Source organism: Arvicola amphibius, chromosome 15 (assembly GCF_903992535.2).
Source record: "Arvicola amphibius chromosome 15, mArvAmp1.2, whole genome shotgun sequence".
NCBI classification, from domain to species: Eukaryota; Metazoa; Chordata; class Mammalia; order Rodentia; family Cricetidae; genus Arvicola; species Arvicola amphibius.
In genome coordinates, this window is record NC_052061.1 from 44,933,388 (window position 1) to 44,955,172 (window position 21,785).

The 21,785-nt window shown below is 45.1% G+C and overlaps 1 protein-coding gene across 1 annotated transcript in view; it reads left to right on the plus strand.

Moving 5' to 3' along the window:
• The window catches only part of Cdh13 (cadherin 13), a 950,975-nt gene that overhangs the window by 610,421 nt on the left and 318,769 nt on the right, over window positions 1-21,785 (plus strand). Inside the window, exon 6 of the mRNA XM_038312938.1 lies at window positions 20,660-20,804. Within this exon, the coding sequence (XP_038168866.1) occupies window positions 20,660-20,804 (145 nt within the window). The remainder of the gene's footprint in view (window positions 1-20,659; window positions 20,805-21,785) is intronic.

A 21,785-nucleotide genomic window follows, 5' to 3' on the forward strand; every position in this document is an offset into this window, starting at 1 on the left:
CCTAGAATTCTCTAGATAGACTAGGCTGGCTGGCCAGCAAGCCCCAAAAAGCCTCCTGTCTCCCCCTCCTAGCACTGGGACTGCAAAGATAGATGGCCATACCCATCTTTTTATGTAAGATGTAGAGAGCCACTCCCATCCTCACACTTGCGAGGCAAGAGTTCTACTGACTAAGCCGTTTTCCCCAGCACTGATGTGTGCTCTTACATAAGACCAATCTAGGAAAATACAGACTGTTGATACCCAGTTAGCTTTGGAAGGTAGAAGTTTGGGTATAAGGAAAAGCTGTTGTCTCATTCAGAAGCCAGATAGATCAAAGCTGGCAGAATACTCAGACTTGGGATTTTCATCACTGGTACATCAAAAAAGAAACAAAAATTGAAAATAATCTGAGTGTTTACCACCTTCTCAGACTGTTTCCTTGCTTGCATTGACTAGGATAAATAAAAATACTGTTTCTATAAAAACTGATTGTTAAGCCGGGCAGTGGTGGCACACGCCTTTAATCCCAGCACTTGGGAGGCAGAGGCAGGCAGATCTCTGAGTTCTAGGCCAGCCTGGTCTACAAGAGCTAGTTCCAGGACAGGCTCTAAAAACTACAGGGAAACCCTGTCTTGAAAAACCAAAAAAAAAAAAAAAAAAAAAAAAAAAAAAAAAAAAAAAAAAAAAAAAAGCTGATTGTTCCTGATAAAATATTCTGGAGATAATTTTTTTCAGATCAGCTTCTCTGAAAATTATATATATATGTATATGCTACCTAGCTGCTTTGAATGAGCGTCTGTCATTAGCCCCGGTTGCAGATTGGAAGAGACAGGCTGTGTGAGGGGCACAGAAAAAAGCATGTCTCCGGTCACCAAGCAATCAGCCCCAAATTGGAGACGTTCGTTCTCCCGGCTTGAGTTGGCCGCATTGAAAGCTACTGAGCTGATTTTAACAACACGGGGTTTAGGACCTGCTACCCAAATCACAGCCCATGGCTATTATTTAGCAGAATTGGAAGTTGTTGTTTTTTTTTTTTTTTTTAGAAAGTACAAAGTCCTGAAAGTCGTGGAGAGGAAACCTGAGCTCTGTGATGGGAACAGATAATATTTAATGGACACAGAAGGTTAATGAAACATTTCATAGAGTCATTGGCAAACTGCAGAGAACACAAAGAGAGGAGATGAAAATGAAGGTGCTTGGCCAGGATCTCACCTGGCCTTTTGGAAAGCTGGGTGGCTCTCAGAATGAGCTTGCAGAAATGGGCCCGGGTTCCCCCTATGAAACAATTGCTTGTTATTAATATGCTAATCTGGATCAGGTCTTCTGGAATTTGTTTTTTCTAAAGTTGACTCTCTTAGGTGACTTTCTCTGCAAAGCTGGACCAAGAGCTCTTGGCAATATGTAACTTGAGAAAATTAATTAATACTACAGCCGCTTCATCAACTTCTAAGCATGCCATACACCTATCATCCACGGTGGCGGTATTTTAATTGACACTGACTATGTTAGCAGCTATACCATCGCCTTACAAAATGCCAACGTATTGGAGGAAGAAGTGGCAGAGCCAGAGGGCAGAGTGGTACTTCTCCTCACTTAGCATAGAGAGTCTTGGTGACATTCTGTAACAAAATGTCACACACCAGGTAACTGTAAACTTTTATTTGATGGTGGTTTGGCATGGCAGGAGAGCCTTCTGAAGGTCCAGGGTGAACCAGATGTTGTTAATGCCTGCATCTGAGGAAGCTTGGTTAGCGAGGTAGAGATATAGTCGGGCAGGAAGGGTGTGTGCTGGTGCCAGTGCTCTGAGCGAACACAGGAGCTGTCTGCCAGCCTCCTCTGACCCAGCCTGCTCATCGCTTCCTGTTTCTGCTTATGGTGACGAGCAGGGACCCTTCCTCAGTGGAACCAGAGTCTCACACACTACAGCCAAATGGGCTCAATCAGAGAATCTATTGATGGCAAGCTCTTATGAACGTAGAGGGAGGGCTACATAAATTAGATTTTCATAGATGACTTTGGTTTTTGTGACCCGCACCAAGGGAAGAGAAATTCTACACCTTGCTTCAGGAAAGAGGGAGAAGCTGGGCTGGGACAATGGGAGAAGTTGAGAGGGACCCTGCTTCTGAGGCCATTAGGATGGGGTATCACCCTATGAACCTCGACACTGGCATCATCTCAACCCAAAACGCAAAAGAATGTAGTTTCATTTCAATTGGATTTTAATAAATAAAGCTTGCCTTGGGATCGGGAAAGTAAAGCAGCCACACTGCTCAGCCTTACAGACCAGGCAGTGGTAACACACACCTTTAATCCCAGTAGCCGTACTAGTTTGCCATAGAAACGGGCAGTGCATGCCTTTAATCCCAGCCCTAGAGAGGATTATAAAATGGGAGGAAACAGCTCTCAGACAGTCTCATTCTGAGATTCCTGGAGGCAGAATCGCCATTTCGGACTGTGGTCAAGTTAAGAGCCAGTGGCTGGCTGCTTGGCTTTTCGGATCTTCAGGTTGAACCTCAATTTCTGTCTTTGAGTTTTTACTAATTGAGCATCAAAAAACCTTACAGGCTCTGGGCTGGGAAGGGATGGGAAGGTGATGGGAGCCTGCTGGCTGTGAGGACCGCTAACCTAAGTTCCCTAGGCTTCAGGAAGCTGCCACAGGTGAGTGCAGGCGTAAGGAAATGGACGAGCCAGTATAGAAATGAAACTAAACCTACTTTAGTTTTAGGGAGGAGGCAGAGGTCTCAGGGACCAGGACAAATAGAACACTGTTTACAGGGAGCAACCTCACCCTTAGTAGACAGTTACCATGGCATGGATGACTGACAGCCAATTGTCTCTATCAGTATTTTTTTCTAGAGAATTAGAACTCTTCTGTTTGAACATATTAGAAAATAAGATTTTAAACAGTTAGTCCGAATTCTGGACAAAAAAAAATTGTCAGCATGAAAGTGATTACCCCAAGCAGACTGGAGGCTGTGTTGGGTGAGCCCAGAGCCATGGGATAATTAGGAGGGCTCCAGGGTCCCTACGTTCAGCAGCAGAGGACCGTGTGGGCAGGTTTGGGTGCTTATGTCATGTCTCCCCAGAACATTGTTTGTTACCCTCCTGAAAATACAGTGATGGGTAAATCAGTCAGCATCCAACAAGGGGATGGCCTCAGCAATTATGGGACAGTCATCATCTTCATTTTTAACAGACTGACTAAACCCGCAATTGTCATGTGCTTTCCACACAATGTTTTTCCGTTCATTCATTCATTCATTCATGAGCTGATTTCACTTACTTAGTCAACCAATCCTGGGCAGCTTGTGCATACCAGGCATGGAAGAGACATGGGAAAACACGGCACCTGCACGGGGTGGGGGACAGCAGTAGCCATTGGCCAACAAGAACCCAGGCGCTATTCTAGAGAGCAGAGAGCAGGGGAAGGGTTAACCCTGGGAGTGGCAAGCCTCCTTCCAGAGGGGGTCCCACCCCAAACTCTGTCTTACTAAAGCCCCCTCCAGCCTGTGAATCTAGTCATTGTGGTTCTGGGACTAACTGTCTTTGACTGCCTTGACACCTACAGGTTATAATTAAGTGTTGCTATTCAGAACAATGGCTCTGGGCCCTTGGGAGTGAGACCCGCCTCTCGGGTTTGCAGAGGCAGATTAGAGTTTGTTCAGCTTGGTTGGTATTGAATGTTTATCCTCCGGTCTTCATTCTCTGTGTGCCCCTTTGCTCTGAAACGTGCTTGCCTCTCTCTTCCCGTCCATTTCTCTGCTTTGCTGCTCATCTCGGAGGCCAATCCAATGCACTGTTGCCGTTTTACAGCTGAGGAGATGGTGGCTGGGGATTCGCTGGGGGCAAGGGATGTCCCTGGACCATCTACAGTTGGGAGAGATTCGGCATTAAAATTAGACCTCCTACTCTTAACGTCTGTCTTAAAACAAACAAACAAACATCCATTAATTAATTAATTAGAGTTAGACACCACCACTCAACACATTTTCAGTAAGCAGGAGTTTGACTTTACGTTGCAAGGGAACTCAAGACCACAGAAGAAGGCATCCTGGTCCCTGCTTGTGCCCTTGTGGTAGACGATGCCCCCGGCCTGCCTGTCTTCTCCCTGGAACTTCTGAGTCCACTCTCCAGACTTCACAATGATCTTCACCACTGGGATCTGTGACAGTCTCCCTTCCCTTCCCTCCTGGCCCCCAAGAGGACCAACTATTTTTTTAGCCATGCTGAGGTGTGAGTCACACTCGCCCAAAATCTACCTGTTCAAAGTGTATATAGTTCAGTATTTCCACTGTGCCCAAAGTTATGCAACCATTACAGGATCTTAGAGCATTTCTCTATCTAGATTAACAGCCGCAGCTAACTCCCCTTACCTTCCCCAGAGCAGGTAACCACTACCTCCGCCCTTATCCTATAACGTCACCAACTGCAAGCAATTCTAACCAACGAATCACATGGTACCTGACCCTTGGTGAGCAGTTCCCCCTCCCTCTTCCATGTCTTCTTTTCATGTTTGACCCACTGAGTTGAGTTAGACTTTCGTGCCTGAGTATGAGTGGTAGGTGTTTAACTGGACATAGGGGCAGCTTATCAGTGGCCACACTACAGAAGAAGATGGAACTCCCTTCCCCAATAACCATTAACTGCCAATTAAGTCCCTTAAGGAGGGGTGTGGCTCGTCACCATCTATGATAAAAATGTCTAGGGCCCCAGTCTAGTGCAGGGATTCTGCCGATGACCACAGCCACGGTGAGCTCATGAGGTCAATGGCCATGTCCCATCTAGAAGTCATCTTTGGGATCACATCTCCCAGCCCTCACATCTCCCAACATATCACATTGTTTTCTGCTTTCTCTTCCGTGATGCTCCTTGAACCTTGGAAGGGATGATGTAACTGCCTCATTTGAGGATAGAGAACTCTGCCATTATCTCCTCTGAGCAATTTGGCTGCTATGGGATTTTGTGTTAGCTGCCCCATGTAGTAATCAGAAGCTTCTCTGATGAAGGCTGGACACAGCGCTGATCTATGGTTATAAACAAGAGAATATATAAGGGGTTGGGAATTTAGCTCAGTGGCAGAGCACTTGACTAGCAAGCACAAGGCCCCGGATTCAGTCCTCAGCTCCAAGAAAAGAAAGAAGAAAGAAGGAAAGAAACATATATAAAAAGCAATTTGAAAAAGGAAATGGCCAGTTAGCCAGACAACAATAATAGATCTCCCCTATAGAGCCTATGACCTCCGCAGCCACGAGCTCTTGACCAGGTTTACAGAAGCAAAAGTTCCTTCCCGTGGAACAGACCTCAGATGCAGGAGGAAGGGAGCTATTGCTTAGCCCCATAACAGTCTTCGACTGTTGCTTCAGGGCTCCAGTCATTATTATAGCCTCCAGGAACCATAGGTGGGCAAGATGGCTGGTGACTTCTCTCCCTCAGAAGGCTGCATAGAACCCTCTGGCACCCTAAAGGCCAGCCAGTGTGGAAAGCTTCCAGCTCAATCCCAGCTTCATTTCTTAGGTCCTGTGACCCAAGTGTACAGTATCTTCAGCAATAGGGTCTTACCGCTAAGCTCTGATGGGCAACCAAGACCAGTGGCGGGACCATTGAGACGTCGCTGACCAACAGCTCACAGAAAGGTATTCCATGTCTGGCGCCACACCAGGATTTTTATTTTAAACCCATGGCTTCTGGGGGGAGTATTCTTCAACTATGGAATATAGCATATCACTCTTTCCACTCTATTTGACATTCATAAATATCTGTAAGACAAATACCACATGCCTTTCTCATAGGCAGATTGTAGAATGTGTGTGTGTGTCTGTATGTGTGTCTATGCGTGTGTGCGTCTTTGTGTGTATGTGTGTGTGTCTTGCATGTGTGTGTGCATGTGTATGTGTGTCTGTGTATGTGTGTGTGTGTGGATGAATAAAAGATGATGAAGAGAAAGAGAGAAAGTATGAATACAAATGAATTTACTTAAAGAAGCCTCAGGCTGTCAAGGAGAGTTTGGAATTCATGTCAAGATTATTTTCCCTATCCTCCCTTTTTTGCATCGAACTACCTAGAATAAGGGTCAGAAAACTTTTTTTTTTGCACAGAGACAGTTAATAAATACTTTTAGCTCTGTGAGCCATGCAGGCTCTTTGGTAACAATTTGGATCTGCTGTTCCCAAGCCTGAGCAGCCACAGGAAGAATAGAGGCAGCTGCATTCCATCCACAAACAGGCAGTAGGTGGGAGATGGCTCAGGGACTGGAGCATGCTGACCTCTTTGGTAATGTGTTGATACTTTCTATCTTCACGATACTGTTTTAATTTCTAAAAGGTAAAAAAAAAAAATCAGTTGCATGTTGTATCTGTGCATGTGAGTGCAGTGTCCACAGAGGCCAGAAGAGGTCGCTGGATCCCCTGGAGCTGAAGTTGAAGGTTGTGAGCCACCATGGGGGTGCTGGGAATCAAACTCAGGTCCTCTGCAAGAGCAGAACCTGTTCCTAACCACTGAGCTATCTCTCCAGCTCGACTTCCTAGGACTATATTTTCTCCCCACAATCCCAGCCACCTCTCTTCCCATCATTGTCTCGCAGAAGACTTTGACACACAGCTGAGTTGACACCTCACTTAGGAAACCTTCTTTGACCTACAAAACAGAAATAGATACACGCTCTACATTAGTGAGTGAAGCATGGCTGATGTTGCCATGTGCCATTCATCCTTTCCAAATAATCCCAAAAATCTGCTCACTCTCACTTGATCAGAGATTTAGTTGAAGACTGAAGTCCACAAGCTGCTTCTTAAAAAAAAAAAAGTCACCATCACCAGATATATGAAAAATTCTGTGTAAATACTAGACCAAAACAAAAGACAGGGACAAGGATGTGTGCCCAGTGGGGTCTCCTCCTCGCACAAGTACAGAGTCAAGCAATCGAAAGATTCGAGTAAACGGGGTTCACTGAACAGAAACAAGACACAAAGTCAGCATCAAGAAGGAAGCCCATGGGAGGATGTGAGTTCCAGCTTTCTCAGCCCTCACCCCAGAACATGACCTTTATTCTTCTCAATTAGAATTTCCACCAGGTAACAACTGAAGAATTACATTGGTCTTCCTGGAAACATTTTAGTAGAGGTTATCTCTCCCGAAAAGCACTATACCTTCCCTGATTTACCACATTAAGAAGTCTCCTCTCGTTTGGCACTAGTCCTGGGGTGGGTAATAGGAGCCACCAGTATCTCAAGGACAAGAGAACCTTCAGGCTCCTGCAGCTGTGTTCAGAACCACAGGCCATGTCCAGTGGTGGGTTTGTTCACCTCTTCATGTGTTTGGAGAGTCTGGGGATGAGCTATTTTATGGGTGTGTCTCCTGCAACCATTGTAGCTCAGAAGAGAGCAGTGCCGGGCATGCTGTGGTCCCATAGCTCTCAGCCCCTGCGCTAGAGAGCAACAGCTAGTCTAGTGAGACCAGGGATCGCCATCTTGGTGGCAGGTGAGGTTGCACTGCCACACTGTGTGTTGCAGATGCATGGGAAAGGGATGTGGGGGTCAAAGGTCTGACTTTCGCTAACACTTGAATTCTAAGCTGTCTAGGACACTTGAGAAAGTTGAGTGGCTGTTAGGCAGGAGAGGTCTGGGTGGGTACATGATGAAGCCAATTGTGGGCTTCGTTCTAAATAGGGCTGTCTCGACTGCTGGCTCAGCAAAGAGCCCATTCCCCAATCTGATGCAAGGGCATCTGGCCAAAAGAGAGAAGATGATACAATCTGGGTTGAAATCCAAAAGAATCTAACAGCAGGGGTCTGATCATGCTGCAGTCATGACTGACTGCTTAAGGCAATTTTTTTTTTGTTCACAAATGAAAAATCAGAGGAGAGATGCTGAGCTAGGGTTCTAAGAATGGCGGGGAGGGATTTATGTAAGAAATATGAGTCTATTCCGGGAACTTGGATTGCCTCATTTATAAAGGCAGGGACAGATGGGATCACTTCGGTGGGAAGGAATCTGTATTACGTTCTACTTGCATTATTTGCCTCCGTTTAAATATTCTTATTAGTAATATGTGTGTCAGAACAAAAGCATTTGCTATCAATCATCGCCAAACAATAAGTAATCCCGCATAGACGCGGTCTACGTGTTTTTGACAGTTACAGCAACGGTGCTGGAGTTGGTCTCTTCCCTTGAAGAGGAAGAAAGATGTTTGTGTTGAATTCTTAATGCTTTGCTTTGGGGACCAGGTCCCCCTCGAAGACTTTCTAAAGGCCTCGTTTCTCTTGTCTATGGAACTGTCCTCTAGGGAGGTAAAAAACTTCCTGAACAAAATGGAAACTCCTTAGCGGCTTCTTTGTTTGTTTGTTACATTTCTAGAAAAATACACTCTGGTGTTTCTGTGTGCTACAGAAGCAAAGCATACATTGTTGTCCTTGGGAGCCTCTTCTGTAGCAGACATCAAATGACTGCATCGTGGCTGTGTCCTACTTAGCTTTAATTGTCAACTTGTCCACTTGACTTTGCCTAAGGTCATCTGAGAGGAAAGCCTGTGTGGAGGGATTGCAGAGATTAGATTGGCCTCTGGGTGTGTCTGGGAAGGGCCCTCTGGATTGCTGACTGATGTAGGAGTGCCCATCCCATGCCACCATTCCCAGGTTGTCCGTTGTCCTTTGCTTTCTAGGCATTAGGCTGTGGGTGAACCAGTGAACAGTATTCCTCTGTGGTTTATTCAAAGCTCCTGCTCTAACTTCCCACAGCGATTGTGAGTTGAAATAAACCCTGTCCTCCCTTAAGTTGCTTTTGGTTGTCGTGTTTATCACAGCATTGGAATGGAAGTAGAAAAGGTTGATAATAACCAGAGCCGGGAAAAGGCAGCAGGGTAAGGGCCAGACCACAAGCAGTGACTATTCCCAATCAAACCTTCCCTTCGAGAAATGTATCTGGTTTGGAGGATAGGGTGAATGTAACAGGTAAGAGAGCTATGCATACCTATGAAGACTGTGTCAGGTGAGGGCACAGCACATACAAAGGCTCTGAAAAGACAGTTATTGTAGCAACTTGGAAGAATACCAAGAAGTGTATGGTGGGACCCCAGTGCAAAGATGCGATCCAGGATGTGTCTGGTTAAGTTAAAACCTGATGGATGTCCGAAAACTAGAGATAAGAGTGCTATTCAAATTTTAAAGGCTAAGTTTGGAATCTGAGGGGCATGGGTACGAGCAGGGGACACTTAAAAGACAGTTGCCTGAGCAGGAGGTGGCAGCTTGTCCAAGAGGGGAAACCCACAGATAGTGAGCAATGGCCAGTTTTAGCATAGGGTTTGAATTTCTAGCTGGGATCGGATAATGGGCAGGAGGTGTGGGAAGAAGACACATAGCCTGTAGGCTTCTTCAGCTTTAATTGCACCAAAATGTGCTAGAGAGCTGGCTTGGGGTTCACTCAAGCAAAGACGACATCTTAGATATACTTAAGGAAGCAAGGCAGTAGCTGGAGATATGGCTCAGCAGCTAACAAGTGCTACCCTTACAGAGGACCAGAGTCAAGTGCACAGCACCCACAGAGGGGAGGGAGGCTCACAATCTGTCACTCCAACCCCAGGGGATCTAGTGCCCTCTTCTGACCTCCACCGGCAATGCATGCATGGGGGTGGGGGTCATGCACACACATGCACACACACATACACACACACACACACACACACAGAGAGAGAGAGAGGGGTTTAAAAAACATTAAGAAAGAAAGAAGCCACATGAAAGAACAGAGAAACTGGTGTTGGTGAAGTCCTAATTACTTACGTTGCTCATTATCACAAAATTCTTTTTCACCATAAACAAGTTCAAGGAGATTGTATGCCCACATGCTGGAAAAGATCGGCGCATGATTTTAAAATGTTCTTATTCATTCTTTAAAAAATTCACACGTGTATGCCATGTCCTTTAATTTTACCATCCCCCATCAGTTTTAAATCCCTCAGTCGGTTTCCCTCCTAATTTCATGTATTGTTCTCATTGCTGTTAGTCCCCGGAGTCAAGTAAGTGCTGACCATATGTAAGTGGATGTGGGGTGACCGTCTGGGCCATGAGCAACTCGCCAGCAGCCACATACCCATAAAAAATGATTCTCCCTTCCCAGCCACCGCTATTGACTCTTCTGCTTGACTCTGGAGTTAATGTGCTTCCATAATAGAAAATCTAGAAGGAAGAGAGAAACAAGGAAAAGTGGCATACAGCAAAATAGTCGCTATAACACTGTCTTAACACAGTCTTAGCGGCACAATGCCTATTTTGCAAAAATTGCATCTTTTCGTACGTCCTATTTTTTAGTCATAATTTGCTTCCTATATAAAATAGTCCACTTGCATTATTAATGTTAATTCCATACCAGAAATACATTTTGTTTTCTCTGAAGTGTTTCTGCAGGGTGATGCTCTACTTTTATTAGTTCCAAAGTTCTTCCATGAGTCTCCACCTGGAGCATGGAGTGTTTATACTTTTCCTATTTTTATACAAGCTGGAAATGAGTGCATTACTGTGGTATGTGTATTTGTGTGGCTGTCTGTCTGTCGCTCTGTTTGTGTGTGTCTGCCTCTCTCTCTCTCTCTCTCTCTCTCTTTTCTCTCTCTCTCTCTCACACACACACACACACACACACACACACACACAGGTAAGAAGGTGTGAGCACACTCTCTTCTTGACACACAAATTAGGCTTTATTTCTAAAAGTAAAATCCTCAGATCTGTACTGACTCTTAACAAGTTACATTTCTGAAAAATGTCTTAATTTTTCATTACATTTGTTTTATTTATTTGTTTGTGTGTATTTGTGTGTGCACACATGTGTACAGGTGCCATGCCATATATGTGGACATATATAGGATAACTTTTATGAACTGGTTCTCTCTGATACCCACCATCCTGGGTATCAAACTCAACCCATAGGCTTGGGGACAAACTCATTTACCTGCTGAGACATATCTATGACCCAGAAAAGTGTTTTGCCACCAGCAGTCATGAGAATTTGTTTTCTCCTGAGTTTGTCAAGTACACTGCTTGGCTTTTTCTGACTATTTTGGCAATTTTATAAGTAAAACAGAATTCATTTTATTTTTATAAATTTTTTGTCTTTTTGTTCTGTTGTTTTGCTATTAGTTATTCTTTCCTTATTGATTTTTTTAGTACAGCTTTTTGTAAATTCAAAATAAACCAGGGTTTCTTTGACACAAACATATCCTCGGCCATCTCCCCAGCCTTCTATTTACTTTCTCTTGGTATTTTAGCTTATAAAAACTTTCATTCAAGTACCTTGATCTATCAATAATTCACAGAGTAAATTACGCTTATGATTATAACTCAGAAAGGTCTTCTTTGCTCTGTTTCATAAATATTCAGTGGCTCTTTACCCTCTCGGTGCCTTAATCTACCCAGAATTCGTTGGCTGATGCTTTCAGTTTTAATACACTAACCTTTATTTTTGGTGAGCGTGATGCTTGATAAATGTTGTACTTCACAAATTGACTTTAAATGTGCAAACTTTAGAGTGCTGGGAGCTGGAGGGATGGCCCAGCAGTCAAGGTGCTTGCTGCCCTTGCAGCGGGCCGGCCTTCAGTTCTTAGTACCCATATTGGGTTCCTCACAACCACCTGTAACTCAAGCCCCAGGGCGTCTGAGGCCCCCTTCTGACTCCTGCAGGAGCTGCACTCACACACACAGATTTGCACATACACCTATTTTTTAAAAAGTCTTAAAATGAACTAAAACTTTCACTTCTGTTATTCTGCATTCTGCTTAGGATTTGAGGAAAAAATACAAATAAAAATTAAATCCCTCTAATGCTTTTCCTGTGGCTTTGCTTTCCAAAGTATTATATTTCTTGTCTTTGCACAAAAATCTCCTTAACCCTTGTACACGGTTCTAATGGGCCTGGCATAATTCCATCATCCGTGATTTATGTAAATTCTACTCAAGCCAATTAAAATTTCCAGCCTGTGTCCCCTCTGGAGGTACAGGGTATTTGCTGTGACTTCACCTCGCTGCTTAAATAAAATTATTTTGAATATCTGCATTGACTTCTTCTGCATAATTAAAGTTACTTCAAAAATTAAATGGAAAAAAATGCCCTCAAAATCCAGTGTAGTTGTGAGCATGCATATACATAAGGAAAAGGTGTTCTCATTGTAGCTAAAAAAGGAATTCACTTGGAGAATGGAATTTTCCATCGACATCGGAAGCACCAGAGCTCTGAATGGGGAGCCTCTCCAATGCTTCTGGTAATAGGATCGAGATCTTTAATTAATAACATAACAAGTATGAAATTCCCATCTCCTTTTTGCAGGTGAACCATGAGCATCATAGCCTCCAAGGGAGAGAGACTTACACAGTCACATAAACAAAAGCAGAGGCAGGCTACAAAAGGCTCAAAGCGCTTGTCCCTGGGAACTCTCCAGGACTTGTTCATAGCTCATTCAGCTTGGATTCGTAAAGGCAGCTACGAGAAATATCATGGAAGTAACTTATGGGTGTCAGAGAGAAACCTGGATTGTTTAATAGGAGAGAGTTTCAAGAGGAGAAGGGGTGACACATAGCACTGAGCAGACAATACCTCATCCCTTTTTGCCCATGTCTAAATAAAGATCCATGGGAGATGAATGATTCCCTAGGAGGGCTGTGTGGAGATGACTGTGCTCCCCTTTCAGGTTGAGGAACCCCCCCTTCCAATCCCACATACACACAGACACAGCAGCCAGGTACTGCTTCTTGGAACTCATTGGCTGCCACGGGATCTTGATCTCAGGTGTGATCCTGGTATATGTTACTGAAGCCCAGAAGGCACACACACCAAGGTCACTTCCCCTTGACAGACAGGCCTGTGTCTGGCATTCCTTCTGTGCCCAGCTTTGTGCTAAGTTCCTGTTCCCCTCTCTTACTCCAATAATAAGACACAGAGAGGTCCTCCAAACGCCATTTGTTGTGTGCACAAACTGAGACCCAGGGAGCCAGCTACTTACTCGGGTAAGAGAACAGTGTGGCCCAGTTTACCTAACATGGCTTCGGCCGGTGCCTGTTTTGGCATAATTATTAATAGTATCTACTTTCATCCTACAACATAGTCTGGTTTGAACAATAAATTATGTGGACACTATTAATTTCCTATTGCTGCCGTAACAGATTGCTCAGAACCCTGTGCATTTATTATCACGCTGTTTTGTGGGTCGAGCACTGCACATGGCTGTGCGAAGGGCATATCTAGGTGTCTACATATGCATACGTGTGTGCAGAGCTCACACATGTGCCTATAGACCTGTAGCCACCCTATTGAGTTTCAGAAGGCTGCCCGCAATCACTGGATGATGGTGCCATCCTCCATATACAAAACTGCCAATGGCAGGTCAAGTCCCTATCCCACTCCATCACTGTGACCTTCTAGTCTCCCTCCTTCCTGGACACCCTGAGATTACATATGATCCAGTAACATCCAGGTAAAACTCTATTTTAAGGTGAGCTGACCTGCTGTCTTCATTCCACTATACTATATAATCTGACATATTTCTAGGTCCCAGAGATTAATGTATGTCAGTTTTTACAAGAGGTTGAGAGAGAAAATTGAGATCAGAAACCCCCTTCTTAGTCCAGGTCACTTGTGTAGATGTCTGGGTGGGAAGAAGCCTGAGGGTTGGAGAGAGCCTGAGAATTAAAGACAAAACTCAATGGAAAGTGTCCCTTGGTGCTTAGTTTGTTCAAAACACTTGATTGATGAAGTTCTACCATTCAGTAGAACACCTGTCTTCAAGATGTCTGTGGTCTTATGAGACCAGGAGCCTATGCAATAGATAGATAGATAGATAGATAGATAGATAGATAGATAGATAGATAGATACATACATACATACATACATACATGATAAATACATACATACATATATATATAGATGATGGATAGATAGAAAGATAGATAGATAGATAGATAGATACATACATACATACATACATGATAAATACATACATACATATATATATAGATGATGGATAGATAGAAAGATAGACAGACAGACAGATAGACAGACAGATAATATATTATGTGCAGATATATATCTGTGTATAGGACACCCATTTTTTTTACAATGAAGCCTTTAACAAATAACTTGATGCCAATGTAATCTGAGATATTAAGCACCATGTATAAATGGTAGGCACCAGTACAAAAAGCACAACCAATTTAAGTTCCACGTTTACAAACTAAGTTAGACTCAGTCTTATGGTTTTCTTGTTTATCACAACAAACACAGAGTCCCAGGTCATTTAAGTCTCTGAGCAGCCCTCAACCTCCAGGGATCACCTCGTAAATAAACAATACAGCACACTTTAAAAAAAAAAATCTGTGGGCTAATTTCCAAGGGAGCTTTGCGGAATTTTTTTCTTGCATAAACTCTGAATAACTGCAAGGTTCAAGAGACAAACTTCCAAGCTCCACTTCAGGGTAAAAATACGAAGCCGAGATGATGTTGGTATCTACACCAGCGCATCAGTGGCTCTCACCTTTTCTTCTCCTGGGGGGCAAATCCAACATCTTATTTTTCTAGATAGATTTGTTGTTATTTATGTGTATGTGTGCCTGCATGTGGGTACCCTTAGGGAGAAAACGAAAGTGTCACATCCCCAGGAGCTAGAGTTACTAGAGGTCATGAGCTGCCTGACATGGATGCTGGGAATTGAACTCTGGAAGAGCAATATGCACTCTGAACCTCTGAGCCATTTCTCCAGCCCTCATATCAAGGTTTTATGTGGCAACACACATACACATAGAGAGAGAGGGAGAGGAGAAAGGGAGAGGGAAAGAGAGAGAATTCTCTCCAGACTTAACTGGAGATGCCATACCATGTCCCTGTGTTCATCCACAATGAACCTGCAGAGATCCTATGTGGTCCCTGATTTGTTAGTACACTGTGCTACAAAAGATGTCTGAAAGGCAAAGAATGAGGCCACTTTTGTTAAGCCCTCTGAGTTAGTTCAAGTAGACATCCCCAAAGACGTGGTCCACAGATGGCATCAATCCTGGCATCCTGGTCGGAAAATGTGCCACAAGGAGGAGATACAGTTAGAAAACGTTCCCCGGGGCAACGGGGTCTTCTCTGCAGAGGGAAACTGAGTGTCTCTGTGTCGGAGCTGCAGCCAGTATAAGATTGTCATTTATTATGACGAAATAAACCTCTGTGCGCAACTCACTGATACCCGGGCATGTACTACAGCATCTCCAAAAAAATAAAAGTCATTAGCTGTGTGTGTCTGTGTTTTTCATTTGTATACTCTGCCCAAAGCAAATCAGTATCATCAGAGTTGAGAAAAGGTCACTGGCGTGCTCCCTGGGTCATTTCTCTTCAAGTTGACTCACCAGGGCATTGACTGCACGTGGCGCTGTGCCTCTGACTCCATTGATCCAAGCCTCTCTTCCGGGACTTGAGGCAGCCCACGCTACAAAGGACACTGTCTTTTAAGGCCTGGCTCTTCATCTTGGCCTTGTAGCAGTGGGTTTGTTCCTCGTTGTGGGTATGATCACAGTGTCAGATTCCGTGTCTTTCATGAGGGGAGATGAGAAGATGAGCCAAATGCAGGGCACTATGTTAATGGTTTGTTGTTGTGCCGGAAGCCAACAACTTGCGCGTGCTTTGTAATTTGGTTTCATTATGCGTTCGCTTTGGGTTTTGTTTGTAAGGGAGCCTTGTGAATGCATCATACGGAGAGCATCTCAGTCATGACAGGGCACTGATTAATTAAAGAGTCATTGGCTCGCATATCAAGGCATTACTGGTTCACAATCTCTAGTAAAGATCCCCCCCCAACTCGCTTTCCCCCAGATGGAAGGAAGTAGAGGAGCTAGATACCCGAAAATATGTTTAAGGGGACTCTATCCTGGTGGGCTTACCCAGTCCTCTCCTCCCACTCTCAGAGGCTATAACTTGCAGCCTAGTGATCCCGTACCATACCCTCTGAAGCAGCATGCATGAACACGGTGGCTCCACACCCCTGTGCCCACCTACCAAACCCCTCTGAGCTGGAACATGTATCACATAGTCTCTTTGTCAATCTCCCTTGAGATAATGCCTCTTCGCTCCAGAAATTTCGGGGGTGATTCTTACGCTGTCACATTTTATGTATCCACTTAGGTCATCTGATTTTTATGTTTATAATTTCACTTTTGTTTTCTTTTAAGAAAATTCTATGGCTCCATAGAATGAATGAATGACTCCATGAATGGGGGAAAACCGCTCAGTCAGCCAGGTGCCTCTTGGAAGCGTGAGGACCTGCACTTGTTTCTGTTTGTTACGTTGTATTGTTTTGTTTTGTTTTAGACAGGACCTCACCGTGTAGCCCTGATTAGCCTGGAACTCTCACTCTGTAAACCAGGCTGTCATCCAACCCCCAGATATCTGCCTGCCTCTGCCTCACCAGAGCTGGTCTAAAGGCATATACTATTATACCCAGCGAGACCTGAATTTGATCTCAGGACTCAAATAGAAAAGCTGGGCTCTGGTGATAGGCTTGTAATCCCAGGGCTAGGGAGGTGGAGAGAACCCTGGGATTGGCTCACTAGCTAGCTAGTCTAACTACATGGGTGAGGCGGAGGCCAGTGAGGGACCCTATTTCATAAAAGATGAACTCACAAAGAACAACATCCCAGGCTAAACATCCCCGGGGGTGGGGGTGGGGCACAGAGCTGAACTGCTGTGGTAACATGCCCGACCCGTGCTCTGTGGCAGGTAGTTATGTGCACACACTTGGGGGGGGGGGATCGGCACAGAGCTGAGCTTCCTGGTAACATGTCCCTGGTGGTAACATGCCCAGCCTGTGTTCTGTGGCTGGGGGTTGTGTGCACACACTGGGGTACAGGGGTCGGCACAGAGCTGGGCTGCCAGCTGTGGTAACATGCCCAACCCATGCCCTGTGGCAGAGGGCAATGCAATACACAGAGACTCGTTGTGCATGTTGGTAGGTACTCTTGTGGTTAGTAGCAAGACTATGGAAAACTTTGCCTCACAAGCTACAGGATTATAAAACAGCAGTTGATGAAATACAGAACAAAAACAATAGCATGAAGCAAATGATACAATTAGTTAAGCTATCCAAGCCAAAACTTCAAGACATGCTGTGGCAGGACCTTGAATGGACAAGCGGAGTGAAGGAGCTATAGATTTTGGAGTCCGTCCTAAACTCAGACACTGCCTGATCAATCACAAGCCGCCTTTGTGACTGAGGATGGTGACCTCAACTTCTTTGCCTCAGTCACTATTTCTCCAAGTTGTATTGAAGCCGTTGTATAAAAAGCCTGGATATGGGCCCGGCAGTGATGGCACACACCTTTTATCCCAGCACTTGAGAGGCAGAAGCAGGCGACTCTCTATGAGTTCGAGGCCAGCCTGGTCTACAGAGTGAGTTCCAGTACAGCTGGGGCTATACAGAGAGACCCTGTCTTGAAAAAACAAAAAGGGGGGCGGGGGCTGGACATGACTGAACACCAAATAATTGTTAGTTCCCTTCTTTTAAAAAGTAAGCCGTCAGTTTAATATGCTTTGATATTGTTTACCACCAGGGCTTGTGTCAGTCAATTAAGATTGTCAACTGGCCCCAGGCCCGTGGACTCAGACTGAGTGTCAGCCGCCTGTGCCAGAGTTAGGGAGAGAGGACAGATGGCCAGAGCTGAAGCCAACACTTTTGACTCTGCTCTCTTAAAGAGAAACCACCTCTTGGGGAGAGGGCTTTATGCTAACAGTGCTATCTGAGGCCTCAGATCCGGGCATTCAGTAACCAAGCATCTCCACTGTGACTCTGTGCTTGGGAGCCTGTCAGGTCAACATCTGGGGGGGGTGGGGTCATACGTGTGTGGGGATTCCGTGCTGTGGGAAGCGTTCCATCCAGGAGAGGGCAAAACAGGGGCACCCTGGCTAGTCTGTAAGAACTGAAGGATAGTCCTGGAGTCTAGGCTGGAAAGGAGGGGAATAGGCCTGAAACTGGGCAGCCCGGCTTGGGAGGTGGGTTTTATACGCCACCTGTGCCTCACGTATGTGCTGAGGTGGAGGAGCTGAAAGGGCTCATGTAGTTGGTTGGGAAGGAACAAGAGGACTTGCTTGTGATGCAAAAGGAAGACAATGACCCTGTAAAGCCTCATTACACCTTTGGGGGTCTCAGGGTCACCTCCCCTGCCTGCTAAGACTGGGTTGAATGACTTTACTCATAAAACACTCACACCACCCCTAAGAGAGTCTGAAAACAACAAACCCTTGAGCATGGAAGTGAGGTTTGGGTGATCATAGTCATCACGCCTGTAATTCCATTCAGGCAGGGCCAGCCTGAGCTACAAAGTGAGTTCCAGGTCAGCCTGAGTTGCAGAGTAAAACTCTGTCACACAAAAAAAAAAAAAGTCAAGCAAACCAAAGCCATGAAGGGCTGCTGGCATCATTTCCCTCGGGCAACCATTTTGTGGTTTCCCACCGTGGGCCATCTGTCCATTCTTCTCTAGGCGGGCTCAGCCCTGCTCAGCCCTGCAGCTTTGCAAAGGTGCTGGGTTGGGGTGGGGATGCTTCCCTGTGCCTTCTATCTTGCTTTGTTTTTGAGTCTCAAACACAGCCACTCAAATCTGTCACATGACTCCCAGGAAGCAAACACAGTTTCGACTTTCCGAGGAAGGGTTTGTGTGTTTGAGGCATCTCACTCAGGAGGGGAGACAGAAGGCAATATCATCTCTCAGCATTGATTTTTCTGACACTGCCAGCCCCTCTGGAATGCGAGAGCGGTGGCGTCCTTCAGAAAGGCCGTCTGTGCTCACTGTGGTCTGGTCTTAACGTGAGAACAGCGAGGAAAATTCACCGTTTTGTGTGGGAATGTGTACATGAGTGTGACACACACACATGTGTACATGTGATGGCCAAAGGTCAATGCAGTGTGTCTTCCTCAGCCACTCTCATCAATTGTCTGAGGCAGGGGTGTGATCCTTGGTCTTAGCTGTCAACTCTACATAACTTACAATTACCTGGGAAGAGAGGCTCAGTGAAGAATTATTTAAATCAGGTTGGCTTGTATACGTATCTATGGATAATTGTGTTGATTACATTAATTGAACGGGGAAGAACCCACACACACACACTGTGGGTGGCACCATTCCCTAGAAAGGGGATCCTGGACTGTACAAGTAAGGAAGGCACGTTAAACACTAGCGTGCATGCATCAATTCATAGTTCCCTGATTGTGTTGTGCTGTGACCAACTCCCTCAAGTGCCTATACCTGTGGCTTCCCAGGTACAACAGATGGAAACCTAGACTGAAAGCTGAGATGAACTCTTTCTCCCCTAAGTTGACTTTTGGGAAGGTATTTCATCTCAGAGCCTGCCACTCACGGATGTGGCTGCACTGACAGTCCAGCCAACCAAGGGATCTTCCTGCCTTTGCCTCCTCATTGTTGAGATTGTAGACACTTGATACTGTGCTCTGATTTTAATGGGGTTCTGGGGATCTGAATTCAGGTTCCTCTGTTACTGACTTAGCCTTGTCTCCCAAACCTCAACTTCAAAACAATGTTTCTTTCCTATTGTACCTCATTATGGTGCAGTGTTAGGAGACTTTGTCCACTTGAATCTTTCTTAAAATTATCTGCCCAGGAAATCAAGTGGGTATAGGAGCATGTGTGCAAATGTGTACACACCTGTGCATTTGTGCATGTGTGTGTGTGTGTGTGTGTGTGTGTGTGTGTGTGAACACAGAGGATATGATACTGCTAAAGATAAACAGAAAACAGTCGCTTTACCCATATAGGCTGGGTTTCATATGATGCCCACATTTGCACATCACATAGGTAAGATCATCGTGTTTATCTTGTCTGCTTTACTGAGCTGAGAGAGGACTCACCAACAAAGAAACCAAAGAATTGAGAATCTTGGTGAAGGGACTCTATATTGTGGTCTCCACTGACCAAAGTGCCTGGTCATCCCCTCTGAAGGGATGAACATTTGTATTTAAAAAAAAAAAATCTTACTGCTGTTACCACAAGAAACCAAGGCCTGGTTCAGCACAGCGAATGGAACTGTGGCAGTAGCAATGTCCTGGGAATGCCATGCTATGATACTCTGCTTCCAGCCCAGCAACACCGCTGAATCCCCACACTGCCTTCTTGACTGAGATCTGGAAGGACTTTCCTTTGGAAGCTTTTCATGGATCTGGGAAGTCTCTGACTGTTTAAGGTGGGCAGGACCCCTGAGGTCGCAGCAGAGCCCTGCCCACACCAACCCTCTTACCCAAAGGATGTCTCTAGATGCAGAATTGATCTGAGTGTCTCCTCGGCATGACCACAGACGTTGTGGGTTCCCTCAGTTCATGGTGCTTCATCTATTGTGTCTATTAGTGTAATGCTCCTTTTAAGGATAATGGTGTTGGGAAAACAAACAGTGTAAGCATGTGTCTGCGTGTTTAAATTTCTTTGCAGATTTGACGATTTATTTGTGGATTTTCCAAGGGGTGTTGTGACACACGATGACCTCTGCCTTTTATTGTAAACGATTTACTTTCTGTTCTCATCCCGGTGACAACCCATGGAAACTAGAGCTCAAATATCACCAAAGGCTTATAAAATGACTGATAAAACATACTGTCTGTGGAGAACCTTGTTTTGATATATTTTTTAAATAATGGTTTCTTTCTCTCCCAATCTCTTTGCTCATACAGCTGTTTGTGGAGACCACCGATGTCAGCGGCAAAACTCTGGAGGGGCCAGTGCCCTTGGAAGTCATTGTGATCGATCAGAACGACAACAGACCCATCTTTCGGGAAGGCCCTTACATTGGCCACGTCATGGAAGGATCACCTACAGGTAAGTCACACTGGCTGGACATCAGCATGATGGCCCTCCAACTGGCGTATGATCATCTTTGGGGATGCCGACTGGTGGTCATAAAGTAACACTAATGTTCCTCTGGATTCTAGCAAGGGCTGGAGACACCATTCTCAGAGCATAACTGGGGGACTGTGGACTCCGGAAATGTATTTCCTTGTCTGCAGGGGTGATGCTCCATCCAGGACTCCGACGCCGGGTTAGTGTTGGGCACTGTGTGACTAGTTCGTTCACAATGTAAGAGCTGAAGGCATAACTGTCGCCCCATGGAGTTTTGATGAGAATGGCTGTCCTCCACATAAATTGCTCTGTGAATCCTTTTCATAACTGCTTTTCAAGAAGAACAATGTTGGTGTGACAGGCTGGACCTTTTTCCTTTTCCTTGGAAGATTCTTGGAGAGACCGCTTTTGTCTTCAGTCAAAGGGCTGAAAGCAAGACATTTCTCTCTCTGGAAATACATGTAGCTACTGTCCTGAAAATGACTCCAGGATGCCTCAGGGCCCTGTTAGCTTTCGCCGTGTTTAACCTATCAGGGAAAGACTTAGAATTTAGAGCCCCCAGAACGTCCTAATTAAAGTGTCCAGTGTCCAGCAGAAGTCACCTGTGAGCGTCACGCTGTGAAAGCTGAGAAGAAAGGAGAAAGCGATCCCTGTTAGAGGCAGCTTTGATTTTAAGCTTTAAGACACATTTGGGTGAAAAAAAGCCCCTTATTAAGGGTGTCCCTGTTGCTGGTTCCGAGGTTTTGACTATACAATGAAGCAAAATAGTCCATCAGCAAGCCATAGAGAAGACAGGGGCCAGCTTGGGCTGCTTCTCTCCCTTTGTTGAATTGATGGGATGTATCAATGACATGTAGATACTGGGAGACTTTGGAAATGTTGCCATGGTAACCTCCCCAGACTACCAGGTGAATAATCATATGCAAGATGCCTCAAACCTCCCTTTAGCTCCACAAGCAT